At 39.2% G+C, this 25,043-nt stretch overlaps 1 protein-coding gene across 1 annotated transcript; it reads left to right on the top strand.

Annotated features, from left to right (window-relative positions):
* The first annotated feature begins 10,743 nt into the window (after positions 1–10,743).
* Positions 10,744–23,106, top strand: LOC146326448 (integral membrane protein 2A-like). Its single transcript, XM_084718722.1, has 6 exons — positions 10,744–11,214; positions 11,621–11,758; positions 17,698–17,883; positions 17,972–18,082; positions 19,357–19,501; positions 21,650–23,106. Exons 1-6 carry the CDS (start codon positions 11,143–11,145, stop codon positions 21,742–21,744), a joined length of 747 nt encoding a protein of 248 aa, XP_084574848.1. The 5' UTR covers positions 10,744–11,142; the 3' UTR covers positions 21,745–23,106.
* Positions 23,107–25,043: the final 1,937 nt, after the last annotated feature.

Below are 25,043 nucleotides of genomic sequence, written 5' to 3' on the forward strand. Positions count from 1 at the left end.
TTGCACATGCTTAGATGATGGTGGCTAGTTTTATTTTATTTTATTAAAGAAGGAAAGTTTAAACAGTTTAAGTTAAAAGGAAAAACAAATTTTATACCAACACAAATGCTGTACAGCTAGATTTATCTTAATAATTTATCTAATAAACTTTTTTTTTTTCAAGTCATTTTTCTTTATTTTTGATATTGCTAAAAATATCAAACTTTGGGGTTTTCATCGTGTTTTATTATACCAAGAGTTTTTGGTATCGTAACATTATTTATGTTATTCTCAAAAGCCAAGAATCATAAAGTGCTTTATAAAAAAGAAAACCATAAAGCAATCTGGAGAAATTGTAAACAGAAAAACATAAAAGAATTGGGAACAAGGAGCAAAGAAAACTATGACTACAAACAGCCACAACAAAACAACAACAAAACATATTTATACACATAAGCAAATACAAAAGTTTACAATATATTATTAAATACAATTTTCTAACAAGGCATCTGCTGCACTAATATATGTGTCAGTGGTTAATAAATCATGTATCAAAGCCTTTTAGATTCAATAAATCATTAATAAAGTCAATATTTTGGTTTCCAGAAGGTTAAAAAAAAATCCCCTTGGATCTTACCCAATCACTGCCTGTTTATAATGGCTTATAACTCATCAGTGTACCTTATAAATGACTTACCAGTCACAGCTGCTCCATTTGTTTTTGTCACCTGATGGTTTTAGATATGACAAGGTCAGTTAAAGAGGGAGGGGCAGGACTCATGCAGTCTTGCAGGTTTAACTTAAATATAGTTGTGGCCATTTCAGCGTGCTTTTAATTGAGAACTGATGCCATAATTAAAAAAACATCTATAATTAGAAAAAGAAGTTGGAAAGAAATGACTGGCAATTTTTACTTGTCAGAGGCTTAAAGGTGCAGGTGTTTGAGCACCACCTGGGGTCTATCTGTGCTCGTGCCTGACCATCGATTAAACCATCTTACTTCATGATTTTGCAAGAGGAAGTAGTCTTTGGCCACTGAATATTTATTAAATTTAAAATTAAGTTTAAGTGACAGGAATGAAGAATTGTTCTGCTTTAACAGATGTTTACTCTCTGTCTTCCTTCTGTACTTTTCACTTTAATCCACAGACTTTTGACTTTTTTACCCATATTCACTTTCCAGTGCGCTCACAGTCCTCTGCTCTTGGTGGAGTAGTTATCATTAAATTATATTGATCATTGGCACTTCAACAGTAGTTGCTAAAGGAAAGGGGAGTGTCAGTTCTCCCCTATTATCCCAGCCTGGGATATGAACCAACATCTTTTCCAAAGGCCTCTTCCCCGTCCTCTGCCGGCTACTAAAACCTTATTACGGGCCTTTTAGAGTCCAGGTGGGACTGTAACCTCGTGGCGTTCAGCCATCAGAGTTTCAGTCTGTCAGTTCTCTGCTGTACCCGCTGTATGATGTGAGGATGGTTTCTCTCTGAGTTCAATAAAGAAGCTGGAATAAAAAGACTCGAAATGACCCCTGTGTCATAATTTAAGAAAAATACAGATGAGTAGATGAGTCGTCCTCTGTGGAAAGGTGCTGTGTGTGTGTGTGTGTGTGTGTGTGTGTGTGTGTGTGTGTGTGTGTGTGTGTGTGTGTGTGTGTGTGTGTGTGTGTGTGTGTGTGTGCGTGCTTTCTGCTCCTCCTGTGAACCTGACAGAGGTGACGTCACTGAATCTGGAAATGATTCGACCGGGCTATGATGCTATTGGCCACGATTCAGAAGAGGGTGTGTGTGTGTGAGAGTGTGTGAGTGTGTGCGCGCTCCACCAACGCAAAGTCAACATGGCCGAAGTGTACATGTAGCACTCTGGAGCCGTCTCATGATGATGAGGTAATTTCCCCAGAGTTTAACCCTCAGGAACATAACAGACATGCATCCATTTCCATCCCTCCGTTCTCCTCTCCTCTCCCTTTCATCCTTTTTCATCCCGTTTGATTCTTCCACTTTTCTCTTTCTACCTGTGCCAGTTGCTTACCTTGACTTGTCTTTCATCACATACATGTGTGACCCACCTTCTTCCTCTCTTCCTGTCATACCCTTTGTCCTCTCCTTCACTCCTGTGCTTCAAAAATCCTTTAATACCTCAGTCTTCATCCTTTTCCATCTTTTCCTCACCTCGTTGCTGCTTCAAACAACAGGCAGCAACATTAGGTCACATGTTTAGAGAAAAACGCCCATTCCTCTCGAATATAGTCATATAAAAATCATATTCCGTGTTACATCATATGTTATTTTAGCCTCAATAAATGACTCCAACAACGCTAACAAAAGTGTGCTCAAATCCAGTGTGTTTGTAAGAAGTGAAAGAAAGTGATTTCTATCAGAGAATAGTTTTACTAAAGATTTAAGCTCCTTTTCAGGTTCATTGTTCACTGATTAAACAACTAATATTATAACAAGAATTTAATAAGTGGAGATTTCTGTATCACTAAATGAAAACAAGTTACACCATATTTATTACTTTTATAGGGATTAGCCACACCCAGCAGGCTAACGGCCACCTGTAACTGTTGTGTAGCTAACTGTACCCACTGGTAAAGCTAACGTTAGCCTGCTGATATATGGCACGCTTAGAGTGAAGTGTAAAAGAGCTAATATAAAATATAGTTGATAAAACTTAATATTTGAGAGAATAATGTAATCTGGAAAGATTTTAACCTCCCTTTCACAAAAATAACACAACATAGGCCTGCCTCAAATTAGAAAAAGAATGCGACATTACTAATTACCAACGCCAGCTAGGTTAGCATAATAGCTAGCACACTCATTCTAAAGAGCAACACATATTTCTACTGACTTCTACTGACTTCTTTTTGAACTCTGCAGCTTCTGACTCTAGTGAGTGTGTTTACGTAGTTGACCACTTTTTCTCAGACAGAGCAGAAATGTTTCCTAGCTAACAATGATTTTCACAATATACGTAACAGGTAAAAAAAAAAAATCTTAGGTTTTAAAAGTGCAAAACACACTAGCTAGCTAAAAACTAGCTAGTAGTTAACCACACAATATATAAATTCTGCAGCTTGGGATGTCTCTCAGATTATAACAATAACAAAAGACATTTTAATGACATCATGAAGTAGCATGGGATCATGAGAGTTATTTTCTTCATTTTTAAACAACCACCATAGCTTATAAAAAGCTATCCGAGAAATCATGTTCATGGGTGAGATATCAAAATTTTACTCACTTTACACAAATTTCCTCATCACTCTTTGGCAAAACTAACGTGTACAATATCCGTTTCATGAAAATGATATTAACTAGAAACTAGCTAGCAGTGGCTAGCAGGAAATGAACCATTACCTTAAACAAATACAGATTTTTCTGTATTTGACCATTGTTGGAAACATTAGGGATAAGATAAGTGCACACCTCAACATATATTAGCTAATATATGTCAAACGTTTCTATGCATTTTAACGTAGAAATGTTTGATATTGTTGCAGTCCTATGAAAACCATGTCACTCTAACAGCTAACAACATGTTTCCAGCTTTATGGAAATGCATTTTTCAGATGATTCAGAGACTTTGTAAATGGTTTTTTGTTTATCTTAAGAAATAGGAGAATTGTTTCCCTTCTTCAGTTTTACTGAAAAATACAAAATAATTTGGAGATAAGTGGTTTTCTTTAGAGAGCGTTGATATTATGGCTTGAACGGCCAGTGCAAAACAACCTAGCTAGCTAAAATTTTGCTAGTAGTTACTGAAAACTTTATTAGATGCTTTACACAAATTTCTGAATATCTCCTTGTCTTTAATGTGACATTACCGCCTTCCCAAACCAGCCGACCAGAGCTCCTTCAGCATGAAATTATTACATTTCCCTGAGGTGAGCCAAGCTGAGAGGATGAAGACAGGCAGACAGGCAGTGCTCTGGGAGGGAGAAGGTAGCTTTAGAAGCTGATACTCACAGGAAAGACTCATTTGTCACCCTTGTCTCAAAGCCACATGTGATTGCCAAAAGTGTGTGTGTGGTGGGGCAAGGATCACGAGAGTGTGATGCACGCTGATTTTGGAGGAGGGGGATCTGAAAGGGTCTTTGAAGCAGCATCACTGCTCTCCACCACATGTCTGCTGATGAGATCTGCTCCTCTGTTTCTCTCTTACATTTTCTCTCTTTCTCTCTCTCTCTCTCTTTGACCACTAAATGTTCTCCCACTCGAGGCACACGGTGATTATGGTGCGTCCACATGAAGACATGTCAGTGACGTTATGAAGTACTGAGCAGTGTCTGACTTTTTGGTTCGACGCAACTCTGCGGCCAGCTGTTACCATAGCAGCTTTGGAGGCTGTGTGTGCGTGTGTGTGTGTGTGTGTGCGTGTGTGTGTGTGTGTGTGTGTGTACTGTATGTATGGCTTGGGAGTAGTGAAGGGGACAGAGTCATTTGTCACTTGCGGCTTTGCATGTCTGGTATTGAAATTGATGACAAATCTATGAGGTGTGTGTCTGTGTGTGTGTGTGTGTGTGTTCATATTTGTTGGCTTGCATGTGGGTGATGTCATGCTTGAGAGCTTCTTTTTCTCACACTTTATGAAGCCAACTACGGCCCTGCAGACTTTCACAGTTTGCTGACATTGCAGGCGAGGAGTATGTGTTTGGGTTTACATGTACTTGTGCGTCACTTAGCTGTGATTTATGTATCACTGAAATAATTCTGGTTGTGCCACCCAAATTTCTTATGTAGAGATTAGTTATTGCTAATTATTTACACCCAGTTACAGCTGAATGTAGCTAACAGTTGTGCAGCTAACTGAACCTACCGACAAAACTAATGTTAGCTTACTGATACCCTTGTGGAGTGAAGAGTGAAAGTAGTACAAAAGAAAAAAAAAAAGAACTATATTATGTTTTGTCAATTTAAAATTTTTCAAGTCGCGACGGTTGCAGTTTGTCATGTTTAAGTATAAAACTGTGAAGATAATTAGACAGACTGCACGTGTTGCATGAGTGATGTCATGACTTTCTCCCTCCAAAAGCTAACGTTAGCCACTGAATCTATGATGCTTGTGTGTTTTCGCAGTGGGATGTAGCCTTAGGGCGGAGATATACTTGCTTTTAACTACGCGTTGGCATACGCATGACGTCTGCTTCGCATGTCCTGCATCCATTTGGAGCATCGGTTGTGCACGTCCTCAGAAATTGCCACTATGCGGCCACAATACAATACACACGTCGCTAATAGGGGCAGTGTAGGGGCAGAATGCAGTGACAGGGTCAGGGGTTGGGAGATACGTCACCAGCAACAAGGTTTTGAGGACAGGCTCTTTACAATGTATCGTTGCCGCTACACAGCGACAAACAACAGCTAGTGAAAGATAAGTTCAGTTTTGGAAGTCGACGTCAAAAAATGTCGAAATAAATGGAAACAGGCTTGAGGCCACTGTATAAGTGCACGGCGGAAGATGATGGAAAATGTTTTTATGGGCGGTTTATGGTCTGAGTTCTCTGTTGTGCCCTCCAGTGGTATTTTGCAGTAACGCGCGTAGACAAGCGGCCGCGTCGTGAACAGTTCACTTCACTACATCGTCAGTTGTCTACGCAAACACATGGTCAAACAGCAAGTATATCTCCGGCCTTAATCGTTCCTTCTCTTCATGGCTGATGAAACACTTAAAGTAAGGTAACATTACAAGGTGAATGTTGGTGCTGATGACGTATATTGTGCGAGATGAGAGATACGGTTCACCGAGCAGTTTCACACAAAACTGAACTAAACAACAAACCTACCACAAATTGTGGCTCTCTTCACTTGTAAAATTATTTTTTAAATTGGCAAACAAAATGTGTAATTAAAGACAGTTCAAATGGGAACAAACACACTAGCTACCTAAAAACTAGCTAGTAGTTAAACACACAAAAAAATCACCACTAGGGGTCTTTCTTACATTAGCAACAATAGCAAAAGAGTTTGATGACACTGTGAAGTAGCGCAGGATCATGGGAGTTCACTTTTAAACAACCACAACAGCTGATGAAATCATGTTCATGGATGAGTAAATATTAAAGTTTAATTCTGTGATTGTCTGTGAAACTGATGACAAATCCATCGAGGTGTGTGTGTTCGTATTTGTTGGCTTGTGTGTGAATGATGTCATGCATGAGAGCTTCTTTTTCTCACAGCTACGGCCCTGCAGACTTTCACAGTTTGCTGACAGTGCAGGCAAGCAGTGTGTGTGTGTGTTTGCATATACGTGTGTGTGTATTTTTATTGCTTTTACTGGATGTTTGCTGCAGACCACAGGGAAACACTGGCATTCAAACTCCATCATACACGCCTGCCATCCACCATTATGACGCCCGCTGCCTCCGTGTGCCCGTGCACGCAAAACATGGGCGTCCACATGTGTATGTTTTGCTCTTTTCGGCCTGAGAGGCAGCAGAAATTCTACCTAGCAGGCGTGTAAGAGAGTTTGAGACGTAAACTGGATGGACGGCAAGTTTAATCTGCCGTTAATCAGCTCTTCGGAAAACTCACTCAAGCATCAGACGCTGCAGATTGCTCTGCCTCTCCCGGTAACTCCCTCCCTGTGTTTTTCCCAGTCATCACTTTACTCCCCCCCTCCACAGAATCACCCCCACCTGCCCCCCAATCATCCCTTGTTTCCCTCCTTCCCTCCTCCTCCTCTTCCTCTGTTGTGTGTGATGCCGAGAAGCCCTCAGGATTAAATCTAAGTCTTTTGTTTATCATCTCAGCTATTACTGTTAATGCTGGCTCTCTCCTCTTCTTTCTGCATGTGTGTGTGTGTGTGTGTGTGTGTGTGTGTCCACGCATGCATGTGTGGGCAAGCTCTCAGATCAAACACAGCGTAAGACGAGCCCATAAACAAGCCTTCAGGACCACTTAGGATTTCCAGGGAGAGTCGGTTTGGGGGGGTACGCAGAGGGGGAGTTAGGTACAGAAATCAGCTGCTCTGTTTATGTACCTTTCAGTGGTGATTACCGGTCCAATCTGTCTGTTTAACAGAGGAAATATCATAGCCTCGCAGAGAGCGTGTGTGTACTTATGTGCGTGTTTGTGAGAGATGCATGTGGTACAGTTGCAGCGCACAGGGCTGGAGAGATGCCACTGAGTTGCGTGGAATTAGAGCGCCGGTGCAGCAGTAAGTGTTTATTTACTCATACGTACAACCTTAACTGAGTCAGGAGAGTGAAAGCAGAGGAAGCAGAGGACCACCACAGACCCGAGGACTGAGGATATGTGTCAGACATACAGTGTATAGCCTTGGCACCGGCCTGTGTTTCCACACAGTGCAGTGAAGGCTGTGTACTGAGTGGGCAGACACACTGGCAGGTAGTGCCCGGCCTGTAGGAGGGAATATATTTACAGAGTCAGTTTACAGAGTGGAATATTATTCACAGAGATGAATAGGCTACTTTATGTACTCAAAATATGACTTTCATTACATTACAGAATTGAGTAATGTTTGTGTCACTGTGCAGAGTGCAGCAGGTAAATGAGGTCAAGTTTAACTGATGCAAAAAGTTTACAAAAGCACGCACAACCAAACATGATAGGCGCTGCACAGATGTACATGTAAGAGTCCCACACTTAAAGACATCATACAGAAATTTAGTGGAATCATCTGATATTTTCTCGTTAACGTTAAGATATAAATTTTAATACTCTCAAGTGAAGTTTTCAATTTCTAGCTTTTATTTTTAGACAACTGCAGAACTTATAAACATGAGTTGTTCTGACTTTTTCTGACCGTTGAGTTGAATAAATGTTCTGCTGTTAGTTCACTCAGCTCATTAAATGAAGTTGGGAAATAAGCTTGATCAGTATATCAGCTGACTTCCCAGCATGCCTCTGTTTTGTAGTTTGAAGAAAACAAACACGATGGAAACTTGTCGGGTGAGCATGTGTTAACCACGGTCATTTAATTTCATAAAACAATGCTAACCATGATTAAAGTTAGTATCAAAATGTATTCAACTTAATATCTCAAGCTTATTAAACTTTAAGTTTCTTAAATTGATTCTTAACTCAATTGATTGCAGTTTCAAACTCATATGATGATTTTGAACCAGTTATTCAATCCATGTTCAGCTAACGTACATTTTTAAGACGAACCAGGCTGATGATTAACAGTTCATGAACACGTCCCAAGACAAAATCATCCGGTAAAAAAACGTCATACTATCATGGAATATTGAGAGGAGAAAATCTAACTCAGACGCACATATAACACACACAAAAAAGTGTAAAAGGCTCCATAGTGGAATAAAAGAAAAACTTTGTAGAGTGCCAAGACTCAGAACAACTTGAACATCACATGACCAGAGCATCAGGGTTACACCATCAAAATACGAAAAACCCATTAGTCTTAGTCTTTTTTAAAAATTGGAAAAAACTACCAGTGATACATGTTCAAATAACAAAAAGTGGAGTACAGCAATTATAGTAGAAAATAATAAGCAAACAAACAGAGAAGAAAAAAAAGATTTTCCATTTTGATTTCTTCTTCAGGTAGGGAAGAGTGGGGTAAGATGAGCCAATTTTTGCTTATGTTGTCTTCTGTTCCTGTGGCTAAACTTGCCCCAGGTTAGGGGCACGCTGACCCAAGTGAGTGGGTAAGTTGAACCTGACTTTTCAAGTTTAAACCTGAGCATAAATAAAGAAATAATTTCCTTCTTTTAAAAAGCTAATTTAATGACAGAAGTTCTCTTTCACACTGGTCTTGTTTCTTTACTTAAAGCTAACTAAAACAACACAAACCAACCGAATAAAGTGTAAAGCAGCATTAGGTATGAATTTTCTAATTCAGAGAATGGGTCAGCTTATCCATTGGCTCATCTTACCCCACTCTCCCCTAAACATGTGAATTTTCAGTTTCTGATATGCATTTAATTTAGATACAAATTTAAAAGACTTAGAATAGCATTCAGTTTCAGTTAGAAACTACTTAAATCATGGATTTGAATTAAGAAAAAAGAAAAACATTAGTATCATGTTATTATGTGAAAAGTTCAATGTTTTATTACGACATACATTGTAAAACTCATACAGGAATTAAGTGGAATCAACTAGTAAGTTCACAGTAACTTAACAATATATACAATATACAAGTTAATTAAACTTAAAATTGTCTTGTATTTATTTTCAGAACACTGCAGAACTTATAAACATGAGTTTTTCTAACTTGAAGTCCTTTGATTTGAAATGATGAGTTGAATGAATGTTCTGTGTAGAGTTCAGTCAACTTAATAAATTAAGTTTCTAAAAAAACATGATCAGCAGAGTTCCCAGCATGCATTGTCATAAAACTGTCCTGAGACCTTTATTTTTATAGTTTGAAGAAAACATCTAAACTTGATGTGTGTCTCTAACACATCACAGTTCTTTGTTTCCACATGAATGAAAAAACTGTGAACCATGATGAAGTTTACAATCGAATTCAACCCTAAATTATCTTACACTTAAATTTTCATAAATTCACTGGGACCAGTCAGGAAAGTTTTTTAAATTTTATTTCACTAGAAAAGTTTATTTATTCAGAATCATTGCAAAATTTCAACAACTTCAAATTCAATCAACGTAAAATTTTAAAGCAGCCCAGACAATAACTTTTTCATGTTAAAACATGTTAGATTGTTTTTTCTTTCTTTCTTTCTTTTTAAAGGGTACAGAAACTTTGTATAACAAAATATTATTTATCTTCTTATAACATAAAAAGCGTCATGCTCTAATGTTGTAATGCTTCTTCTTCTTCTTATTATTATTATTATTATTATTATCATATAATGTAATATAAGTTATAACCTGAAATATTTCATGTCATAACAAGATAAATAGTATATTGCTATAATAACAATAACCAAATTTTTTCTCTTTTTATGGGCAACCACAGAACAGAGGAGATTATATTTTCTTGTTTGGTCCTGCAGAAAGTACATTTGTTGTCAACATGTAAAAATCTGGAGATGTGTGATGTGACGTGATGCAGAATATAAAAGGAACATGCTACGTGTCAGCATCTGAAAGTTCTGAAAAGATTTTACTTGAGTTGTAGAAACATTTTTGCTGCTACATTTTAGAAAGAAATATTGTACTTTTACCAGCTCAGACATTAAAATAATTAATTTTTGTTTTATCAAATTATAGATTATAGTCAAGTAATATATTTAACATTATTCTGAAACGGTCCATTCTGATTAATGAGTACTTTTACACTTGGTACTTTAAGTATATATTTTGATGCTGATACTCTTGTACTTGAGTTATTTTATGAATGCAGGACTTTTACTTGAGTAATTTTACACTGTGGCACTGGTACTTTTACTTGGATATGATCTGAATACTTTATCCATAACTGATTGGGTTGATTGATTAACTGATTTAATGTATGGCCTATAACATGTAATGCTTATTTCCAATATGGTCCCTGATGTCATAAAAAACAGAATCACTGAATCAATAAACAACAATAAAACAAACAAACAAAGAACTTCGTACAAATACATAAGAAAAAACAAAAAACAGAAATGAACTTAGGTCCTAAAAGCATTCACAAAGCCAATGAACGCACTATAATAGAGACTATAAGAGCACTAAATTTCACAATTTACATGAAAAAGATAATATGGATTTTTTTAATTATTATTATTATTATTATTATTATTATTATTATTATTATTATTATTATTATTATTATTAAACGGTTCAGTCTGATTTTTCCTGATGGGAGCATTTTAATTTAAAGAAAATGTGGGTAGTTTCCACATGTGGCCACAAGATGGCGCCAAAGCTGCAAAAACGATCTTTCCCGAGAGGATACAGGGGGCAATAAACGGGGCAATAAATGGTTTCAGTGGTCACTAAACCAGCAGTTACAGTGGTCTGAATCATCCCAGGCGTGTGCTGTTTATACATGTTGTATATCTTGAGGTTGAGGGGAGTTTCTGCAGCTTCTGTTCGGGAAGCCATCTTTAATCCCCTCTGAGCAGCCACCGGAAGCGCTAGATAAAGCCGAGGTTGTAAAGTGCGTCACTGCTGCTGAGAGTGAAGGAGCCCGCAGTGAAGTCCGCCACCACAACCGACCACCGACGCTCTTCACTCCTCTGCTGCTTCCACAACACGCCCGAGCTGCAGTCTCGCCTCCAGCATGGTGAAGATCGCCTTCAACTCGGCTCTGGCGCAGAAGGCGCTGGGCAAAGATGTGCCAGCCGCAGTGACGGTGAGCAAACGGGGCTTCGGCGTCTGTCTGAGCCCGGTGTCTGTTTTCAGTCCAGGCCTGCACCGGCCGCAGGCACTCGGCTGTGACTGTGGGACTGCATCTGTGTACAATTTAAATCGCTCAAAATGCATCGTTTTGCATTTTGCAAATCTGAGGGTCAGCAGTGTTTTTCCTAAAAATGCACGTAGAGCCATGTTGCACCTGATGCAGCAGCAGCACGGTGGGACCGCCCATCATCTTCAACAGCTGTTCTGCAGAGGCCGAGCACTCAGTGGGATTATAGAACCACAGCTGTATGCGTTGAACGTTCATATTTAATGTATGTAATATTATAAATCACTGTTGAATAGCTTATGTATTGTGTGTGTGTGTGTGTGTGTGTGTGTGTGTGTGTGTGTGTGTGTAGGACCCTGAGCTGGCCTCTGCTCCGGCGGGTAACGAGGGCTCCACAGGTCGCTGTTTGCTCACCCTGCTGGGCATCGCCTTTATCCTCAGTGGGCTCATTGTGGGGGGAGCATGTCTCTATCGGTATTTCACCCCCAAGGTAAATATGTCCCTGTATGTTTGTGCATGCTATTACTTTTGATACATTACCACTGTTAAAACAGTTTTTTACGTTTTATGTATGTTTTATGGAGTAATGAACTGGTTAATTGATCACCCGATAAATCGGCCGATTATCACGCATTTTGAGATAATTAAAATTGGCCGATGCCTGCACTCATGAGGCAAATGTACAAAAATGTATCCAGACCAGAGTTTCAACTACCAATAATATTCATTGTTGAATAATCTGCTGATTATTTTCTCAATAAATTGATTAGTTGTAATATGGTGAAAACTGTCGATTAGTGTTTCTGAAAGCCTTAGCCTTGTCCTCAGATGTGCTGACCACAACTCAAAGATATTTTGTTTACTGCCATGGAAAACTAAAGAAATCAGAAAATGTTTAATTAATAGTAATTAATTTAATAGTTGACAGCTAATAGATCAATGGTTGCAGCTGTACTCCAGACAGGCAGCTGTGTCGGTGTGGCTGCTGTGGAACAAAGTTAGTTTGGAGCTCTGTACTATAACTCTCGTGCATCCTCCTGTAAAACATTTGCCTGAATTTCCTCAGTCAACATCATTTTTTTTTTAATGCAAAACATTTCAACTGTCGTCTAAATGTCAAATCTCAAATCTAATCTAATGGTTGCCGGCAAGTGTTAAATATGTTATGACGTCTACAGCATAACTTAATGTAGTTTTCTATTTCCTCAGTTAATAAAAAAATGCATCTAAAACACCATGGTACTGGCTAAGATAAGCACACATAATAATGGAATTTTTTGGCCATTGAAAAACCCATATTGTTTGACCGCTACGTTTATTGTCACCAGGGCAGTCTACCTGATGTGTGTAACCTTTGATAAATGGACACACAGTCAGAGAGTATCTGTCCAGATCACATACAGTCACTGCAGAGTTTGATTCCAGCAGAGGGGGCCTTTGTTGCATGACACAGCTGTCTCTCTCGTCTCGTGTTTCCTTTCTGTTTCTACACTGTCATTGTCTAATAAAGGCAAAATGATAAAAAAAAAAAAATCTATTATTATTAGTAGTATTAGTGGTCACACTTTATTTTACAGTACACTAATAAGGTGCAACACGACAAACTTTGTCTCAAATTAGATAAAAGCTTTATATTGTTCTTTATGAGGCGATGTTAAACCCTTTATTAGACCTTTATTGAAGTGCATGTGCAATGTGGGACACATTGCCACAGATTGTTGACTGTTCTGTAAATCAACTAGAAAATTTTGCAATACCCTTGTGTTGCAGTGTGTCCTAAATTGCCCTCTGATAAAGTCTAATGAAGGGTCTAATAAAGAGCATTTGATGCAGTACAGCTTGTTATGCCTTACTAGTGTACTGAGTGTGTATGATCGTATTAGTATTTTTTTTTTTAGAGAAGGGAGACTTAATTGTAATTCATCTGTATACACTGTAGTGCAGTACACAGAGAAATTTAATTGTGTCTCTCCTGGTCCCCCACTGCAAAACAGAAAGAGTGATTGATGCAACATTCAGTGGGAGTGAAGCAACATGCAAATTACTGATGAGGTGCAAACAAAACAAGATATAAAACAAGGTACAAAGTGACTGTTACAAAATGTTACAAAATTAGAAAAGCACAAATATGAGTAAGTGTTTGTTGGTCCCTGAAGATATGTGTGTATTCAGGATCTGTATGTGTATGTTTTTCTCAGACGCTACATTTTAATCTTGTCAGTTTGACCAGAGATGTGCCGCGCGAAGGGGACGGGCGGGGCGAGTGTTACTTGAGTTTGGGAGGAATTATTAAGGCTGCTCTTGGCTGCTGAGGGGACTCTCTTGTCTTGGTGGGAAACTAGATTGCTGACTCGTACTCACTTCTGCCTTCAGAGAAACTGCAGACCTCACCATTTTTCGGTTTTGCTGCGCTGTCAGTGGGAGGGTCTCACAGTCAGTACGGTATCTCTGTGCCCACAGGGCGTCTTTTCTTATGCAAATGAAGCAACGCCTAAAATATTAAATTGTCAATACCACGCATAAACACCTCTTAGTCCAAATGAAAATCAGCTTTGTTTAGGAGATTCATCCTACTTACAAACTGTGATGTTAGAGACTCAACGTGCTTCACGCCTTAATGGAGTCTTCTGTCTCGTCTTGTTGTTCAAGCAACAAGTTTCCGCCAAGAACTGATTTTAAATATCATATCGCATTAGTCCCTTGAGTGTGATACAGATACAGAACAAACACTTCAGTCCACAACATCATGCTGTCCAGCTCTACCCAAGAGGTAGAAAGACAAACGAGATCCAGCCACATATCTTTCACAGGAGTTTGTCGACTAAATGGCTGCAGTTCAATCGATTATTAGGTTATCATTTAGCAAGCAGTGAGAACAGGATGTGAATGCTCGTTTCTGCAGGATGTTTAGACGATGATAGACAGCGGTTTCCATGCCTGTAAGATATGAAAATGTGATAAGCAAACATGTGCACAGACATTTTTGGTGGCAAAAAAGAGCACTCCTCTTATAATTATTTAAAGTTACTACAAGGAACTTTGATATTTTGTTGATTTTGGAGACCGTGATGGACAAGAACGGTGGAGTTTCCACTGTAATAACCAAAAAATATAACAACAAAAATAAAATAATTTGAGTAAAAATCTCCCCCTGCTTCCTTTTAATTCACTAATGTACTACTCACTGTAACTTTCCCTAGGAATATGTAATAATAATAATAATAATAATAATAATGATAATGATGATTTTATTTATAAAACACTTTGGTACTTAAAGACACTTATATCGGTTAAAAGTAAATGCAGACTCGTTGCATCTGATTTTACAGACAGTCCAACCTGGTGGCAGACATTAAGAATAACTAAACAACAATATTCTCCTTTTTTTTCCTTTTTTTTTTTTACTTATGTAGGTCATATAGGACAGATTCATAACCAGGTAAAAACTCCTTGTAATAGGTTTAGGTGCAATTTTGAGGTACTTTACTTGAATTTTGCCCTTTTATGCCTCTTTCTTCTTCTACTCCACTATATTTCAGAGAGAAATATTGCACTATTTACTTCACTACATTTATCTGACAGCTTTAGTTACTAGTTACGCAACAAATCTTTACACACAAAACACATGAAGAGTTTACAAAATACTGATATCGATGTTTTAAATTGAAATTGACACAGTTAAGAGTTTAAACAAGTCCAGCTGAAACAGTTATTACTTTGATAGTTTAAATTTATTCTCATGTAAAACATGTTGTTTTTTCTTTTTAATTGTTTTAGTCACCGTAATGTAATTCTCACAGGTTTGATGTTTGGACTGTTGGACAAAACAAACATTGTGAAGGCGCCACTTTAAATTGATTTTTTTTAAGATTTCCATCGATGAATGGAGAAAATCAGTAGGATGGAAATAATCATTGGTTGCATTCTTATACAAAATAGTTCAAAATGAGCTCCACCTCAACCAAATACAACAGTAAAATCCTGCTTTTACATTCATACATAAGTAATAACACTCTAGTATCATATATAATTATATAACAATCACAGGGGACACTTTACTGCATTGAAAACTTTTACTTTTAATACTTTAAGTACATTTTCCTGATTAGACTTACATACTTTTTCCTAACTGTCGCGCCTGTGACAGGGGAAGTTGAAGAGGGAGGCGCAGCGACTCACGCAGCCTCGCAGAATTACACCTCAAATGCAGTTGCTGGCTTCACAACACGCTTGAAATTGAGAAATGCTGCAGTCAGCCAAGTTTAAAAACTAAAATCTGAAATTAGGAAACGAAATAGAAAAAGCAATGTCTTGCACAAAAAGGGCCAGTTGTGTAGTTAGAGGCCAAAAGGGCAGCTGGGGTGACCATGTGCGTTTAACCTGCACGCACGCCTGACTGATAAAGCAGTGAGTCTTTTGGGTAAAGCTGAATGTCAGAGTCGACATGGCAGAGAAACCACTGGCTGCGTCTTAACGTCAGACGGAGCACTTGTGGTTTCAGGGGACGGAGATCCACCTCACCACTTTTTTTTTTTTTTAATATGGTGGCATGTGTTTTTGTTCCTGTTTGTAACTGATCAGGCGTTGCTGTGTGACACCTCACTAAAACACTTTGAGTTCAGCCGGTTCATGCTGACTTTCTTTTGAAATACAAACGGGTAAACTAAAGACAAGAAGGCATGAGAAGAAATCAGTTAACACCTTTCGTCACGAAGTAAAACCTTGATTTATTTATCAAGGTTTTCATAAGAAAATCCTGGGGGTCATTTTCATAAACATCCTGAGAATACTCTAAGACAACTCCTAACTCAACCTAAAATATTCTGTCAAGGATTTCTAGCTCAGGAGTGATTTAGGAAAATTATCAGTGCAACCATAGCAGAGAAAGGAAGGGATAGAAACATTATATCGTTTGCTAACTAAAGTAAAAACAAACAGACAAACAAACTCTTTTGTTTTCTAGCTAGTTAAAGAGTTAACAAAATGTGCTGTTTGCAAGCTAGCTAAAAATAAAAAAAACATTGTTTGCTAGCTAAAAGGTTTTTTAGAAGTTACATTGTTTGCAAACTAGTTAAAAGGTTAACAAGCTAGCTTAAAAGGGAAAAAAGTTATGTTTGCTAGCTGCCTAAAAGTCAAGAAAATGATACATTGTTTACTAGCTAGCTTAACAGTAAAAATAAGTTATGTTGTTTGGTAGCTAGATAACTTTTTAAAGTTATATTGTTTGCTAACAAGCTAACAAGCTAAAAAGTAAAAAATAAAACATATTGTTTGCTAGCTAGCTGAAAGGTTTTAAAAAACTTATTGTTTGCTAGCTAAAAGCTTAAAAGTTAAAATGTTTTGCTGTTTGCAAGTTAGCTATCTAAGTTATATTGTTTGGCAGCTAGATAAAAACTTATATAATTAGCCTAATTAGCCAACTCATGATGACTCAGTAGAGAAGCTTTAATTCCTTATTCACAAAAAAACATTCGAAAATCTCCTTTGGGTTGAGTCTGTCCTGCAACTTTCTTTGGGAAACTTGATTATTTTGCTAAATCTGTCTCAAAAAGGCATTTTTAAAGTTAAACCTCTGCAAGTATAAGCTTGAAGTAAATACCAGATGATATTTTAAATTGGAGTTTAAAGTTTTGGTGAAACAGAATTTAATTTAATCAAGTAAAAACTTAACTGAGGATTAAAGAAAGGTGGTTTAAATTTAATCTTTCTTTATTTTAATCTTGTTTACTGTTTGGTGCAACACAACTTAAAGTTAAACTATAATTTAAATGCAATTAAAAATTAAATTAATCCATGTTTGTGCAACCCAGCCTTGGTGATAATGGGTATGGGCCTAAAAAACACAGGCCTACTTGTGCAGTAGCCGGTTCATGCGCTTATAGTTGTTTTATTTATTTATTTGCTTAAGTTTATTCACCCTACTGGTAATTTGAGTGCTTGATATATTTAATATTCATGGTAGAAGCTCACTGTGTCCCAGAATGCCCTTCTGTGAGCCTGCGAGGTGTGGACACTCATTGGAAATGAAGTGAACTGTGTCATTCTGTGAAGGTGCGAAAGTGCTGTAATTGTTTGTGCAGTCACTCTGCTGACGAAGGTTGGAACAGACCCAAGTTGTCACTGCTGCGCTGATGCGTTTTTACACATATCTTTGTATTGTGGTCACTTTCATTTATGGTGTGACGGCGTGTTTGCATTGGGTTGGAGACGCACGCAAGATCGACCACAAACATTATCTTGCACAATCTGTGGGGAATTTGTCTCATAGGACCAACTTGAACCTACATGGACATGTGTATTTGTTTTACTGTTTATTTTTCTTCAGCTGACCCACTATATTTGAGCACCAGAGGTATTGTTCTGCTTGTTTTTGTCTTTGCGTGCATTAAAGTGATTTATTTTGCTCTCACTCCGGCCTGTGACCTGCAGAGGCTGTATCACGGGGCGATGCAGTTCAATGACATGTCGGGCGGAGCTGGAGGAGAGAACCAGCCGTACTATCTGCCCCGGGTGGAGGAGGAGGTGGAGATCTCTGACAGCATGGCCGTCATCAGCGTCCCACCCCCCCGCTTCAGGCCCGGAGACCCTGCTTACATCCTCCATGACTTCAACAGGGTAACACTCGCACACTGCAGATGCTGGTGCACTTTTGTTCCCGTAGTTTAAATTCCTCCCTGATTAATTTGTGCGTGTTTGCGAGTAGAAGCTGACGGCATATCTGGACCTGACTCTGAGGACCTGCTTTGTGATTCCTCTGAACACCTCGGTGGTGCTCCCCCCTCAGGACCTCATCGACCTCTTCTCACAGCTGATGGTGAGTAGTGATCGGCTACCGACCGAGCTCGGGTGATAAAGGAAACCCTGTACTGACACAGCACTTTCACTCAAGCTCATGCATAAGCCCTAATATTAAGGTCTAAATATTACCTGGTGAAATCCAGGGATTTATAATAATTCCAGAGATTGTCTGTGCTTTAATCCTGTGCAAATCTGACATTTCTGTCATTTGTAAAATAAAAATTTTCCGGCACACGTCACCTTCCCCTATTCCAGACAGTCTGGGACATTAGTAACTCTGTATGAATCAGACTGAGTAATCGACACCAGAATTTAGAGCTCACTTATTTTTTTCTCTTTCATTGTCTTAGATATGTGCGATGAAAAACACTAAAGACATAGTTTGGATTATTTAATGTAGGAGATATTTACTTATATTCAGTATATCACCTACAGTAGATGCAGGGTGGTATGCCATCTGTCTGGAGGAGCAGAAAGCGGCACCAGAGTACGTCTACGCTATATTTAGAATATTTTCACAGCTTTATTATAGCATCAGACTGCTTTTTTTCTGACAGGAAACCGCTGGCTCATAAGCCAAATATCCCTCTCTTCAAACCAAGCAAACTCCATGACTAAAATCGGTGCTTTTACCTAAAAGAACAGGGGAGCTGCTGGTGCACGGCTGCTTCAATGTGTCAGTTTGTTTGTGTCATTGTGTGTCTGAACTAAGCTTTTTAACACTGAAGTCAAACAATAACACAAAGTGAGCCGTGGTGGACCAGCAACACCTGCGTCCCGTGAGGTAAAATTAGTGATTTCAGTTTGAGTTGGTTGGTTTGGAGAGAGTGATGTTTGGCTTATGTTACTCCGGTTTCTCATTGGAAAAGGCTGCCTGACCACAGAATGTTGTGTTGTTTCAGTTTTTGTCATGTGCATGATCAGGTTGCTGTTTTTTGAGTTTAAGTGAAAGCGGACCGTCGTCAGTAAAACCAGGTTTGAGAACAGTCGGTCCAGAGCTCTCAGTGCATGCACGTAGGCACTGAGAGTTTACTTGGCTTCACCAAGTTCTCCACCGCGGCAGGTTGTACAGCGTTTGGTTGGTGCGTGGTAGTGCAACCAGCGAATTTCATTATCCGCTGTCAAAAGTGTTTCACCAAATGCAGAAGTTTGGGAATGATTCATAAATTAGACAAAGTCCTGCCCACTCTCTGTTTTCACATTTGGCTGCAGTCGTGTTCGCTGAGCGTGTTGTGAAAGCAGTTCAGACGTGTTTTCTGAATCCTGCGTGACACCTTGTTTTTGTCCCAGTCTGGCTCTTACCGCAGCTACCTGGTGCACGAGGACCTGGTGGTGACGGAGCGCATCGATGACATCAAGCCTCTGGGCTTCTACATCCGCAGGCTGTGTGATGGAAAGGAGACTTACAGGATGCAGCGCCGCTCCAGCCTGCCAGGTGTGGAGTCATTGACATGTTTGTCACTCACTATTTTAAAGCCATTTTAATTTTATGCCTCCACCATTTTGTACGAGTTGACGCACTTTTTCTACAAAATGCTCCTCTGATTTACAAGTCAAGTTGAAATTTTTATTCTTGTCATTCTTTGTGACCATTTTTGGACATTTTTTGTGAGCACAGTGCCCAAGCTTCAAACCTCTGGGGTTTTTTCTCATGGCAGTGGTTGACTCACATCTGCGCACACAACACTGGTACATTCCATCAAAATTACACTCATTATTAGTACAAAAACACACTCAGTTCAGCCAATTTAAAATAAGCTAAACTTTTGTTTGTATCTGGTTTCACATGTTCAGGTCCTGCTCTTACTAACAGGAACTCTTAACGCTACTAAACGCTCATTTCTGATCATTTTTAGGATCAGGACTCTGCTGTTGTTCACAAGCTAACAGAATTACAAGACTGGGGGAAATAGTACAAAGTAAAAGCAAAAGTATTAATATATAATAAATGAACATCATGTTTACATCCTGTTATGCACGCATGAGCTATCACGTGTGCAGAAGCAGAAGAAAAGGTGACAAGTTTAAAGGACGCTATCAAACGATAGAGATAAATAACACTTTTTTCTTAGATCAATATTTTTCTGCCCGTCTGATCAGTTAAAAGCAAAAGGTGTTCATCTTACCTCGTTCTCCCCTGCAGTGCAATTAATAGGAATGCATTACAATAAACTAATGCATTTAATTGTTGATGTAGCAGCAGTATCATCACCTTAAATGTGATACTGGCCAATTTAAGAGACCGCTCAAATAATTTAAATAATGTAAAACAAATATTGTCCTGCTTTCTTCTGCACACACACACTTAATATGACGGATATTTATCAGCTGCGGAGACAGAGATCGTGACTTTGTTTATTCTGTTGGGCAGCAACATTACATTTCATTACATTCACATTACCGCCACTGTTCTTCTCAAATGAGTCAGCAGTTAACAACGTTACCTAGTCTGATAACAATTCTTGTGATTTCCAGCTAGCGGATGTTTGCAGATGAAGTTAAGAAAAGCGTGCTGTGTGTATAAGATGTGCCACTTCTCAAGCTCATAAATTAGCGGTTTGTCATCTCTGCTTGAGGGGAAACAGAAACATCAGTGACATTACAGTCAAATTTGACCAAAGAAAATAGGTTTGACTTGAAGCAAGCGTATAAAACTAAGAGTTCACTCTTACTGTATGTTAGATAGCGGTGTTATCGTGACAAGGGAATGCCTTTTGTTGTTTGTTAATGCAGGTGCATCCAAACGAGCATCCACAGCATCAGATGCTCGTGCTCCATTGTCTTTATGATAATCGCTTTGAGTAGGCACAGGCTCCCAACGCTCTTGGAACCGATGAAGTATTTTTAGTGCCTGCCCACACAGATATCGCACTAATCAAATTACCAACGCCAATAAATTCACACCCCCTGGAGAACACTAATGTAGAGGCTGCAGAAAAATAAAACAAAACCTTAACAACTTTTGTGTAAATTGCAGCTTTGACCAAAAAGCACACAAGTCAAAGCAAACGCTAAAGGAGAAATATGTTGTTATATTTAAATCAGGAAATGACCATGATGTGTCCTCAGAGATCAAGGAAACATGCTTCAAACACTGGCTTCTCTGATGACACAGCAGCCAGCATGAAATTTTCCACCCTGGTGCAGAACTTCCTTTTTTTGTTTTGGCTACTGCCAGTTTCACATTTATTAAATTTCCATGGAGCCAAAACCAACGCTGAATGTTCACCAAACGAGCAAGTGTCTGTTTCTGAGTCAGAGTCAATCACTGACAGACAACTGACAATTAGTAACAACTGATCAACTTACAGAGAAGGACTTGTTGTCACCTGTTTTTTTCAAATTACAGTGTTGCACTCATCTTGCGCTCCTGCAGAGCCTGAGCTTCCTCGAGTCTGGGGGAGGAGGGGTTGGTGGGGAAATAACCTTTATGGCTTTAACTCACTATTTGGACTGCAGCGCTCATTTTTGAACACTAGGCAGCTACATGTTGCACCTTTCAGAACTGATTTCTGCATTAATTCCAGCGTCAAACAAGCAGTCACTTGAATATTTACGACTGAGGTTTGTGTGTTTCTCTCAGGTGGAGGCATCCAGAAGCGCTCCGCGGAGGAATGCTTCACCATCCGCCACTTTGAGAACAAGTTCGTGACGGAGACCAACATCTGCAAGGCTTGATGGGAAGGACGAAAGGCATGAGTGTCGATCAGAAAGTGGGTGATGGAGAGAATGAGCCAGAGACAGACAGAGAGAGAGGAGGGAGTAGGCGAAGGAGGAAACAACTTTTAGATGAAAGTTAATTTTGTATAAATCTCTAACTACAGTTTTTGCGTACTCCTGCTTTAACCCCAGTGAATCAGTGAATTTAAGTTCCAGCGTTATATAGCCTAACCCTCCCCTTTCCTCTGCTGTATGCCCCTGAAGCTGTATAAGTCATAGCTCTCTTGCTCTAATATTCACTAGCTAGTCTTGTACTGATGATAACCAGCGTCAGCCTGCTTACTGAGAATCTACTAAGTTTTATTTGTTCCGTTGGTTTTCGTTCTGTTGCCGTAGCTAGCCGCAGACTTATCGTTGTTACTGTATTACAACATCCGATCACCTCCAGACGAGAGTTGTCCCTCTAATGAATATCCAGAGAAGTCATTCATATCAGACCTGTGTGTGTGTGTGTGTGTCAGCTTACTGTTCCCACTAGAGCCGCCTCGACCAGATCTACTATACTGTATGTTCTAGTGTGATATAGCACAAGTCACCCTGCAGATGTGTGGTACAGTACAGTCACACACGTAACATGGATGTCGGTGTCTGTTTATGGATGGTAGCGGAGACGCTCGAGCCGAAGAGCTCTCAGTCACCACTTTTGTAGATATTTCTCAGAGTGCCCCTGCTGCTCCCGGAGCCCTCTGCTGTCCCGCTGTGTGATGACTTTATGGTGAACAGTCCAGCACCCTATGACCTATGACCAGTGTTTGTGTTTGTGTAGAAAAACCTCATTTTGTGACGATAAACTTGAATGGTCGATGAGCTGCGAGAATGAGTAAGATAAAGGGAAATTTCACCAAAATTTGAAAACACTTTCTGTCAGTTTTTGAATTCTTATTTATGAATTTGTAGTCCCATGACGTGAGATGAACTTTACTGAGATAGCTGTGATAAATAGCTCACTGTAAGTGGCTATAAGTTTTGCAGAACACTGTATATTTAAAATTGTACCAGGAACAATATGTTTGTAAAGAAATCTGTCAAAGAATTTGCATAAAACACTTGATTGTCCTTGTTTTGAAAGCCCTTATGGGAAAACTTGAAAGTAATAAAAAAAAAAAGGCCTTTTGCCAAATAATTTCAAGTGATTTTCGATGGTTTCCCACTCGATGCCTGCACAGAAAGACAATCAGACGGGAAGTGTGCTTGTAAAAATGTGTCTGTCTCAGCTTTTTAACAATACTAGAAGATTAGATACAAACCAATGTTGTGTGCAGCTATTGAAATGAAGTTCACTTTGTTGCTGAATAAAGTTACATTTCTTTACCTACTGAATTTTTGAACTGTTTGCTTATTATTGTAGCGTCATTGGAAGCTTTGTAAAACCGACAGTAACCCATCCATCTACTGAGCATTAGTATGTGCCTTTACGTGCCCCAAAGCATGTAATCACAATATCACTTTTTTTTCTTTTGGACATATAAGTGTCTCTGCCCTCTGTGAAGCATCTCATCTGCCGGAAATAGAAAACAAGAAGAAGAAGAGGTGCGTCATTCGTGGATGTATTTAAAGATGTCATTATACATCCACAGGTTCCGCCTGATAATGCAATTTTCAAAATGGACCCTGATCGTGTCCTGGGAACAATATTTGTTTGTGTTGTTCTTTCTAATTAAGCAGAAATCTCAGCAGCACATACTTCCCCTGCAATCTTTAAACAGGAGAGAGTGCAAGAGGACTTTTACAGCTCATTAAGAAGAGTGAATACCCCCACATGGGGTAAACATGCGCAGAAAGAATAGATTTATTCCAACAAGAGACAAATGATCTAATTAAAGCTATTATTATAAAAAGATGTGTGATATGTCAAATATTTTGTCAAATTGTGTACTTAGATTATCCCAAATGTTTCTATTAATGGTCAAACGCAGAGAAATCAGTCATTTATTCACGGTCTGTTTCCTGCTAGCAGTTACTAGCTAGTTGCCTTAACGTCCATTTAAAGACGGGATACGTCAGAGAGTGAGGGAGGAACTTGACGCAAGGGACATGAAGCTTAGCGTAAGTTCAATCAGGAAGACCTTCTATTACGCTGCCTTCATTCACGACTTTCCTTTACTCCGTTTCTCTCCTCTTATTCCCTCTAATCAGCTGTTTGTGGGCGTTCACCTTCGTCTTTACTATCCAATCAGATTTTGCCACGGTCGCGATAGCCAGTCAATTTGCTGCTGCCAAAACTTTAAATCGCCTCTGTCTTTGCTCCATCAGTTGTCATTCAGTCAATCGCGCGACCCTCCTCCACCCCTCTCTCCTCCAGTCACTGGACCCAGGTAGCAGAAGATGTTCACCTCGATCCTCCCCGACGCCCTCTCCTCCAGCCTTCAGGTCCAGGCAGCAGGAGTCCAGAGCCACTTCGCCTCACCAGTCTCTGCTTTGCACCTCATCATCACCACCACCACCAGTGTCTAGACCGCGGGGGGGATTCTCTTCACTACAGCTTCATCACCCCCATTTATATATACATATTGTTTCACCTCATTGGGGTCTAACCGCCAAAGACTGTTCATGTTTCATATATCATGCACGTGCCAATAAACCATTTCTCTTTTACTCTTAGTCTCTCCTGATTGAAATAATATAACATGAACAAAATTTTAATATTACCTCATCCATGAACATGATAACTGCCAGAGTCATGTCCAGTAGATCTTCCTTGTTATTGATTATTTAAAAGTGAAGAAAACGACTCCCGTGATCCCACGCTGCTTCACGATATTATCAAACTATGTCTTTTGTGATTGTTTTCATGTGAGAGAGACACCTAGCAGAAATACTTCTACTTTTAAGCATTTACATGCTCATTAGACACTAATGTTTTCTTTTTGAACAGATTTTTAAAGGTTCACACCACCGCTGTCAACCCGATTCATGCCGGATAAAGTCAGTCTCTTGCAGGTGAGGTGGTTACATTAGGTAGTTTTAATCTGACCGTTATTGGAATATTAGGGTCCAAGTATATGCAGGTAGTGATTTCGGTGAGGTGAGGAGCCTGTGCAGAGTCCAAAAGGTACTAAAAGACGATACTCACCCCAGCCATAGCATCCTCACCCTGCTGCCGTTTGACAAGAGATACAGAAGTATCCAGACAGATCACAGGCTTTTCTACTGGAATGCTCGAAAAAACAGATGAACAAAACCGTGGCCGCTGGTAACGTTATTAAAACAAGAAAAACAAGAAAAAACAGAATCCTCTGACATGAAAAGACACATGC

This window comes from Lutjanus erythropterus, chromosome 5 (assembly GCF_056507025.1).
Source record: "Lutjanus erythropterus isolate fLutEry1 chromosome 5, fLutEry1.hap2, whole genome shotgun sequence".
NCBI classification, from domain to species: domain Eukaryota; kingdom Metazoa; phylum Chordata; class Actinopteri; order Lutjaniformes; family Lutjanidae; genus Lutjanus; species Lutjanus erythropterus.